This window comes from Anopheles darlingi, chromosome 2, assembly GCF_943734745.1.
Source record: "Anopheles darlingi chromosome 2, idAnoDarlMG_H_01, whole genome shotgun sequence".
NCBI classification, from domain to species: domain Eukaryota; kingdom Metazoa; phylum Arthropoda; class Insecta; order Diptera; family Culicidae; genus Anopheles; species Anopheles darlingi.
Genome location: NC_064874.1, coordinates 20,287,092 through 20,297,091, shown reverse-complemented (window position 1 = coordinate 20,297,091; position 10,000 = coordinate 20,287,092). Strand labels below are relative to the sequence as shown.

Below are 10,000 nucleotides of genomic sequence, written 5' to 3'. Positions count from 1 at the left end.
CAGTTTATTATACCGCTGCTCAACGCTGATAGTCTCGTTGTGCGCGTTGTCCGCTTGAGTATTTTTTTCTTTTCGTAACCCCACCGGAGTGTGCGTGCGCGATAATCAACGCGCGAGAAGCGTTTGCTTGTGGCACTGTTCATTCATAGAGAATCCTTTTTTTCCTACGCTCGATAAGAGCGTTTATGTCCGTTAGTCGTCTGCGGACTTTGTGAATGAAGTCAGCCGGTGCGCTTGTACCTACTGCAGCATATGTTGGTTAGGTTGCTCTGCTTCACTTACTGGAAGATATGAAAGTGTGGGATTTGGATGGATTTATTAGTGCTTGCGGGTGCTGGTAGCATAAACATAGGTACTCTTTAGCTAAGTAGAACCTAGAAAATAAAGAAAAAATGAGGTGTTCTGATGGTCGGTTGAGCTTTGTAGCACAAAACCACAAGTTCCTATAGCCGCTGGTCTCGTTACATTCTTCTCTCTTTTTTATATTCACAGGATGAGCAGACAACTCGTACGCTCACACTGATCTCGAAAACGATTCAATCGTTGGGCAATCTGGTCAGTTCACGATCAGCACAGCAACCGTGCAAAGAGAAGTACACCGAGCAGCTGTACAAGCGGTTCTGCACTGAGCAGCATGTCGAAGCAATCAAACACTTCCTGGAGGTGATCTCGACCGTCGGTGGACCGACCATAGCAGTGAACCAAGATGCGGCCACGGAGCAATCGAGTGCCCTAGAACCGGTAGTGCTGAAGGAAGGGTAAGCATTATATCTCATCCTAATACGACCAATGCCTGCATCATGAACTCCGAAGGAGATCACTTTATACCGTCTGCATCAATCACTCATGTTTGGTCACTCAAAATTTGGTTAAATCGATCCTGATCGCTCATTATTCGTGCGTATGTGTGTGTGTGTGTGTGTGTGTGTGTGTGTGTGTGTGTGTGTGTGTGTGTGCGTGCGTGTGTGTTTGTATCTGTTGTTTTATACTATTGCCTTTTTTCTTCGTCTTAACGTCTGAACTCACTCCGTCTTAGTATCCATTTGTAACTACTACTGGCTCTTTATGATCATCGCTCTCCTCTGTCTCCATTTTCCATCGCTCATTTCTGACTATTCTTTTCTATTCTATTTTCTTCTTAACACATCTTTCTTCCTCCTTTTCTCTTCACCAACTGCGTGGCGTTGTGCACGGCTACCGAAATCAATTGGAAATCGATTTGATGAAATCCTACGAAATGCAAATTGAAACCACCAACACTACCACCTCTCACTCTCGATCATAATGCATTGCCTTCTATCTGGCGATTGGGTTCGAATCAAACCGTATGATTGTTGCAATTGGAAACAAAAATACGAAATCCTTTCATATAACGACGTGCACCACGCGTGCCACTTGCGTTCCGCGACATAATCGCAACTGCGTTATCTGGTGTGAAACTCACTGTTACTACACGGCATCGGCCGCGAAGCGAGGGGTAAGTTTGGGTTGCGATTGCCGGTTTGTTGCCGCGTTGGCTACCGCTTGTCTATAATGGTCTAGCAGACTCTATTTGCTGCCGTATTGCTTCAGTTTTGCTATAAGTGTATCAACGTTGTAATCATTCCTTTGGTTTCTTGGCCTTGGCTTCATAGTGTATCATTTTTTTCAGTTCTATACACAAATATCACAAATCTGGCGTGCGTCTGGCGCTTCCGAATGAATTTGTTGTTTGGTACATGTTTGATGTGTAGCAGCGATCTTAGCAACCAGCTGCAGTCAGCCTTCTTTGCAGAGTTCCTTACTTGAGAACAGGACTTTAAATTTATGTTTCTGTCTTTTCGGTTTTGCTCAATCAATGTTCTATGTGGTGAAGCAAACAACAATGCGCTGCAAAGCTTCTCGATATAGCGAGCATAGCATTGTTCATGCTCAACTGTATGTGACCGATGTACAACAGAGCTCCGTCGAGGTGGACCCCACCACCATACGTTCGCTCGAGTGTCTGATTTGGATTTTCATCACACAACCAGCAAACCATTCTGGTGCTGACAGCAGCTCATACACGGTGTTCGAGAATGTTATCATTTTCTTCATTTAATTTAGTGTTTTTAGTGTTATTGGAATATTTCACCTGACTTTAGTGTAGCCGGGATATGTTTCGACATGTTTTGAAACCAACTTAAGTTGCAACGTTTGCTTTATCTAGTAGTAACCATAGACTCTATTAGCTACCGTTGCAAAGGGCAACGAGGACAGTCAAAGAAGCACTAACGAGACGTGGTTTTTGCTACCTTTCGCAGGATGATGACGAAACGTACCCAAGGACGCAAACGGTTCGGCCGGCGGAACTTCAAGCAGCGCTACTTCCGGCTGACGACGCAATCGCTAAGCTACGCCAAGGCAAAGGGAAAACGATTCATCTGTGATATACCGCTGACCGAGATACTGGCTGTCGAGCGGCTCACCGAGCGCAGCTTCAAGATGCAGAACATCTTCCAGGTAGGTGTAGGGACTACGCCTCAATCCATCATCAGCTCTCTCTCTCTCCATTCAAGCGATCAGTTAAGGTGTAAGCGCATATGAGTGTGGTTTGTTAAAAATTGCAGTGTATTGCTCTATCCATATTTTTAACATTATATACTTTCGCTTTGTAGAAGTTCTTTCATTAGTCAACCACTTTATCTTTACACAGTGTACTCGTTATGATAGGAGGAAATATGAAGGCTATCTGTGCGTCCGACTTTCTTTCAAAGCACACTTGCCTGGGTTCGCATATGCTGGGTGGTACGGACGGAATGGTATCAACCTACGTATCCGTTGGCGCTGGGCGAATGAATGGCGCCGTGGTCTTAAACCCCAACCCCACAGGAAAAAGCGGTCGAAATATGAAGCCGGCAATCATTAGCAGCAACTATCAGCGACCGATACTACGTGCACCAAATGGGTTCAGGTCCTTCTTTTTTTTTTCTTTCTTTCCTCATGCCTCATATAAGGGGTATGTGGACGCCACAATCGTCTTGCGTGTGACATATTCGTGGCTCTGCAGGAGGGATCAGTCTTGAAGCGCAGCTCAGTTAAATTCCTCCCCATGAGCACATCGCTAGAAGCAAGACAGACACTACTGAGGGCGCAGCACGCACAATTCACTGTGAGAACCCCTTACCATTAGGGCATTGGGGCATACCAACAAAGGAAAAGGGCCGCATGAAAGAATATAGAGCTGTTGGCCACTAGAGGCAGGCTCCGCTGGTGGACGCAACCAGATGGTGGTCGGCACGGGAGTACATATTTCCAAAGAAACTTGCTGACTTGACTAGCTTTACGCACGTCGTTCTCTCCAGTCGCCAACAGTACCATCGACGAATAGCAGTCAACAATATGACTGGCTCGATGGAGAAACTGAACATAATTGTGGGAATTTCTTGGTTTGGAAGAGACTCCAAACGCACAAATCATGCTCCGCACCGTGACTGTCTTGGGCCAGTTGGCCCACATAGGCAGCATAACTGAAGCTAGCGTTGAATGAATTGAGAGAGCGAGAGAAATAGATGAAGGCAGTGAGAGTGAACGAGACAACGCTGGAAAAGCGCTGGAAAACTCATCCGCCATCCTTCGCATGGGAAACGGCTGCAACATGCATGCCAGTGAAACAATGGATACGGCACAGAAACAATTGAATGTGCAAGTTGAGCCGAAGGAAAATTATGGTCCGTCCAACAGAGCCCAGAAGAGCCCACCTCGGCTTACCATTATAGCATTCCATGGGGCCGCTCCGCCTTTTTCTCCCCGTCACCTCCCAGTTGGCCTGGCCTGAAGTTTCCCTTTTATTATTGTTCTCTGCTCTCTGCTCTGTACACGCCACGCAGTTTCGTAGAAGAAAAACGGAGGAGAATCTCGAAGCATAGAGGGTGCCGAGGAATTGAGGCCACTGAAAAAGGCGCAGGCGCGCACTGCCGTTACCAATTGCCAATGTGGCTATGTCCATGATGTGTGTGTGTGCCCCCACTACATCCATACATCACTGCCCTCCTGCTCGAATGGCCTTTCGCCATTCATGAATGTAATGTATGTTGCGTTCGTATATGTATGTGGTGAATGGGTGGGCGGTAAGGTGTGTGCTTCTTTGCCTTTCCTTTGTTTATGTTGTTCCCACGAGCAGAGAGAGGGAGGTGGTGGGGCAACTTGAACCTCAGTTCATTCATTTTGCGTCAGGTTCATCGTACCCCTCGGTATCCCTTCGCCAGCAGGAAGAAATCCAATATCCCCATTCATGATATAAGGATTTGCTAATGCTTCGAAGGTCGTATAGAAGGGGGCGCAGTTTGTCTTCAACATTGACATCAACATCATCATCGTCGTCATCGGTTCTTGGTTCGCTGGCCACACATGGTGCCGCCGAGCACATGGTCAAGTGAAACCACCTGGTGCATTCTTGACGCTTGCATTGTTCTGCAATAATCTGAGAATCAGCCAACAGGAACCGACAGCCGCCACGCCGTTGTGCATGTAATAAGAACAAATTGCTAGGTTGAGAAGGGCATTCAACCTGGTGGTGTGCGGTTGGTAGCACCCCGGCCCCCACAGGCTGTTCGGCAGAATTTTCTTGGGTGCGAATGAAAAAAAAGGCCTTATCATCGTCTCACCGCAACAGTACGCAAGGAACACTTTTTCGCCATTTTTCCCTTATCTGGGTGAGCGAATGTATTGCATCGCTTCCTGTTTTGCAATTGATAACTCTTTCCAAACTCTGCGATTGGAATGAATGAAATTAAATTGAAGTGAAATGAAACAAGAGGAAACCTTCTATTACATTTCCAATCCTCTTCATGCGTTCTTCTTCGTTTGGCGATTATCTGATCCATCGTTCGTACTTTCATTGGCAAAACACTTTCCATATCGGTTTTTTTTTAGTTATTTCTACCTACCTCTTGCTCATTGCATTAAAGGCTTGTTGTTAGGTTATTCATTTGTTGTCGACAGTTAAGGTTTCCGGGATGTGTGAAAAACGATTAAATCTGTTATGTCATCAAATGCTTTATGGAAGTGTTCTAGGTAACTCTTCTAACATAGATTAAATGTCAATGCACTTTTAACTACAAAAGACTTACAGTAAAGCATAACGATCTTCGATGCGACGATATTTAATATTACTTTCTTTTTGTTACAGATCATCCGAAAGGATCAGCGGCCACTGTTTGTGCAAACGGCAAATTGTGTGGAGGAGAACGAGTGGATCGATCTGCTCAACAAGATCTGCCAGAGTAACAAGGCCCGGCTCGTTAACTTCCATCCGCGAGCGTACATTAATGGAGTGTGGACCTGGTACGTAATAGCGATCGATTGTGATCAACTAACAAAAGGATGCAATCTCTTGGACTCTCGCACGGATCAGCATTGCTAACGTATTTATTTTCTTCTAATTTTTTCGCTTATCCAGCTGCAATGAAGGTGATCAATACGCACAAGGCTGTACGCCGGTATCGTCGAATCCCATCCAGATGGAGCTCGCTACCGCTCTCGATCCGGCCCGCGATCTACAGCGCATCCACTCGCTCATACTGGCAAACTTTAGCAGCCTGGAGGTTCTGGATCCGGCTATCAATTCGACGGTGTGTGAGGATCCAGCCGCTGCCCGGAAGACGATCAAGAAGTTGAACGAAATAGCGCACCACCTCGAGCAGATCCACCGTCGCTACAAGCTGACGTTGGTTCGCGATCTCAAGTACGGCAGCCGGCTGGCACCGATCGGTGACGATAACTATCTGCACATGTCACGGGCCGGCTTTTCGGCTGCTCTCGTAGCCGCCGCCTCAAGTGCTTCTAGTGGTGGTGGCGCAACCAATGGCGGCGGTGGTATGCAGCTAGCTTCCTCGTATCAACCGGATAGCGGCAACGGTGTAACCGTTGCCAATGGTAACACCGCGGTTACCGCCGCCATAAGCGTTGTGTCCACGACGCCACACTATGACCATGGTGGGACTGGCGGTGTGACACTGTTTTATCCGCATCGAAACCATCTGATGCGCGGCGCCGAACTGGATCCCCTTACGCAGTGTTAACGTTGATGACGGTGAATCACCGGTATCACAAGCGCCAAATCGTCACAGGGACAATCATTGGGTTCTCTTTTACCCCGTCGCAGATAGGAAGCAGGAGCGCGCTTGAAAGCTATTTATTTTTACCACCTAATACAACATCTTCCGGATGGCTCCGAGTGTTTGGCGAACAAAGAGCGCGGTCGTTACCTGCGGCGGTACCGGAAAAATTGAAGTATTTGTTGGAACGCGAGCCTTTACATTGTCTATCTTTTTCGGCGAGGCGCACAATGCAGCAGTTAAGAAATAGGACAGACTTCGCTCATGCACAAGAGAGAGAGAGAGAGGAGGTCACGAAATTGACGTACGTGAATAGTGAATGCAGGTTAGATTATGTTTAAGTTCAACCACGACGTGTGTCCTAGGTTGTATTACAAGTGATTGAGTTGGCGTTTAAATGTGACGCGGGCGGCTGCACATCTGCAGTAAAAAAAAACTCCTCGAGCTCTCTAACTTCGGATCCGAATCCGGATCCGGTCCTGGAACGGCCGGATACTTAGAGGAGTAAGGGATGGGGGCGGGAAGATAATGTGTGGTGAAACCAAAAACAGTTCTTGTGGTAGAGCTATTTGGGAGGAACGAAGTTTGGATCATATTTAGAGGCTGCTCTTGTACCCCTTACAACGTCCTTCGTGGCAGCACATCATCATCAGCATCATTCTCAACATTATCATCATCATCATCATCATCATCATCAGCTTCAGCAGCATCATGACTCATCCTCCTCCTAAAACTCCATCTTTATCTACCTGTCAGCTACCCCGTCATCGATTTCGAACGATGGTGGGTTTTGTAATCTCATGCAAATTTGGTCTTTTGGGGCTTAATCATTAACAATAAGGTGTGTGTGCTTCGTGTATTCGCTTTCCGTTCTCATTCCCCTTGTCGCAATGAGCATAGAAAGAAGGGAAGCACGATAGAGAACAAAGGAAGATACATACTACGCACATGTGCATTAAGGAGGAGCATACGTGGCATTTACATGACCATGCATGTGCATTCTTAGCGAAAGAGGAAAACTAAAAACCATGCAAACCATCCAGCTCTTAGAGTTTAAGTAATGCGTGGAAGGAGTGGCGAGGTAGGGGGGGGGGGGGGGGGGGTATGGGACGACCTGTGGGTCTAATTCGAATTTACGTAAGACTTTACACCAAGTGCAAATAGTGCGCAAGATAGAGACAAACAAACAAACGATGCCTACCGAAACCGAATTCTTACACTATACGGAACGACGGAATCGACCGATCGACCCTGGTACAAATGGCATCGGGCCTGGGCCTCCCCACACACTGATCGTATGCTCGTTGACGGATCGTCGTAGAAACGTTCCAATGGTACGGTAGCACGGTAAAAACGCATCAAATCGGAGAGCTGTCGTGTATGACAGATACCTGCCGCGATCCTCCCGCTCCTCCTATCTCCTCCCCTCACCTGGAAGTTACAAGCAGCACCAAAATAACTTATGCATTCTGTTCTATTACCGACTACCATACTCTAGCTGTATTAGTACCGTTTTACTGTTAGGTCAACAAATTCGTTCTCAAGATACAACATTTGTGTCGAAAGGCGAGTAGGTGGTAAGCGATCGAGCCAACGAGCCCCGGGATGGGAAGATGAGCGGGTAGGAGGGATGGTGGGGCGAGGAGCAGTGTGGCGGGATAATGTTTTGCAAGGCAGGGTGTCCCCTATTTGAGATCTCTTTACACCACCAACCCTGTCCCTGTTCCAGTGGGACGGTTGCGGAACGGGTCAAATCACCTTAGCGGCTTAATGGTAATCGATATATACGGCGGCGGCGGTGGCGGCATGGTATAAATTCCTGTTTTTTTTTTTGCTCGCTGCCACTACCTCTCCATTGTGGTGAAAAGCGAGAGCGAAGGCATCCTGGAACAATGGAGACGGCATTGTTTTGAATGTTTCTTATTTTTTACTTGCTATTTGTTCCGTGTACCCGAATTTGGTGAGGGAGTGTGCAATTGACTATCAAACTATCTGTTGCTGTATTGTGGCGATGCTCATTGCTGTATCCGCTATATGATATTGCGATGTCATCCCTAGTGGTCGTTTCGGACTAGCGTCCGATCGATGATCGATCCCGCTCGCTCTTAACCGTGTGTGATCGTATTTTTACTAGAATGTGATCTGTTCATACAGATGTTTTCGTTTTTCTTTTATTTACAACTTTAAAACAGTTTTCTGTTCTGCATTTTCGTTCGTGCCTTTTGTCTTTTCTAGTTTTCTTTTTTTTTCATGTATTTCTTTTAGTTTTGTTTTCCATTGAAACTACCAGCAGCACCATCGATTCCGTGATGGAGATTTTCTCTGTTTCAATTTGTTTTTGTAACATTCCTTCCTAGTGAAGCAATCCGTTTACCTCGCCACTGGTCGGGTAATGGTAGTGCCAGGTGGTGAAGATACATATTTGGAGAAGAAATGATGGTACCTTAGGACAAGGAGTACCTTTGAACGTTAAGGGAGGTGGGGTGCAAATTTCGCAATGACTGGACATTTTATATACTGAGTGTTTGTATTTGGTTTTGTGTGTACGTGTGTATGGATCTGGGTGTGCATTTTTAAGAGTGAGCGAGACAAAGCATGCATGTAGATCCTTTCAAATTCAAATGCGCCGAAATGTGAAGACAGACAACAAACCGTGATGCACCCAGAATTGTAGCATATTTGTAAGCAGATGGTTTAGAGATATATTATTATTATATATAACGATAGAAGAATGTATAATGAGGTATATTATATTATATTATTATTTGGGTAGAATCATTGCTATTCTATTATTACTATTAATAATATTATTATTATCATTATTACGCTGTTTTGTTGGAGACACTCGAGGAGAAATGGTTACATGAGAGAAGGAAGATAACTTAAAACACTAAGTGAATTGATGTTGCAATGAGGGGGGGAAACACGACAATTCAATTCACCTGATCATCCTCTGAGCCAGAGAGTAGAAAATAATAAAATCCATGAAACTCAAATGGAAACTAACAAGTTGCAATTCAAAGTAAATCCAGCTTCCGCAGCTTTTTTCGTTTCATTTTAAACATAGACTTTCAGCAAAAATTTAGCGTAAAAGAAAGAAATACTCATCCACACTGATCGTGAGTCTTTTGTGATCATGCGTTTCGCGTACATAGAAACCGTAGTAACTGATTATCTATGCACTTGTGCGTAGCCAGCTACGATGTCATGGCAAGCTACTACGATATACTTACCATACATGGAAATCCAGTGTGCCAGCGCCCAATATCACGGTGTTAGCCTGTGGCTACAACATTCACGCAAACACATGCGTGGCAGAGTGGTGATTGCTGCCATACACTACCCCTAGCTCTCGAGGATTCTGGATGTTATCTGTCAAGATCCAATAAGCAATTATTAGCGAACGTTTTAAAAACCGATAGAACGCGGTTTGTCTTGCGGATACTTCTTTATTTGAATCGACCCAAAAATTATACAGCGTACCTAACGGCATAGCGTCTTACAAAGGATACTTAGAGTTTCTGTATGCTGTTAAACTACTGCAACAGTTTAGTCTTTTACTCGATCAACGGTTTCCAAACTGTTGAGATGCTATGTGATGTATGGCCTCTCCCTCATTTACATCACGTGCGCTCACACATTCACGAACATACGGTCACAGACATGCAATTTCAAACACAGATTACAACTGACTTCCCTACAATCGGTTGACTACGCAATGATTGTTTTACGTTGTTTCCCCCCTTTCTCTTCATAGCCACCCTTCATTTTACCTTTGTCTTCTCAATGGTCGCCATGAAAAATCGATAAATAAAATTCAGCGAAAGAAAGATAAAAACCGATCTACACCCTATGCTATAAGGAAACCACAAAAATAGGGTTAATGTGTTCAAAAAAGGAGAAACCGGAGTTTTTTAAAAATC

The 10,000-nt window shown here is 45.4% G+C and overlaps 2 protein-coding genes across 2 annotated transcripts in view; one reads left to right on the top strand and one right to left on the bottom strand.

Moving 5' to 3' along the window:
* LOC125948824 (GTPase-activating protein) overlaps window positions 1-9,148 on the top strand; it is a 24,029-nt gene extending 14,881 nt beyond the window's left edge. Inside the window, exons 3-6 of the mRNA XM_049675286.1 lie at window positions 493-758; window positions 2,283-2,481; window positions 5,150-5,304; window positions 5,420-9,148. Coding sequence (XP_049531243.1) covers window positions 493-758; window positions 2,283-2,481; window positions 5,150-5,304; window positions 5,420-6,041 — 1,242 coding nt within the window. The 3' untranslated portion in view covers window positions 6,042-9,148. The remainder of the gene's footprint in view (window positions 1-492; window positions 759-2,282; window positions 2,482-5,149; window positions 5,305-5,419) is intronic.
* A 337-nt stretch (window positions 9,149-9,485) lies between these two features.
* LOC125948882 (DDB1- and CUL4-associated factor 12 homolog) overlaps window positions 9,486-10,000 on the bottom strand; it is a 3,114-nt gene continuing 2,599 nt past the window's right edge. The window contains exon 3 of the mRNA XM_049675404.1: window positions 9,486-10,000. This exon is cut by the window's right edge and continues 705 nt beyond it. The gene's annotated coding sequence lies outside the window, so the exon portion shown is untranslated.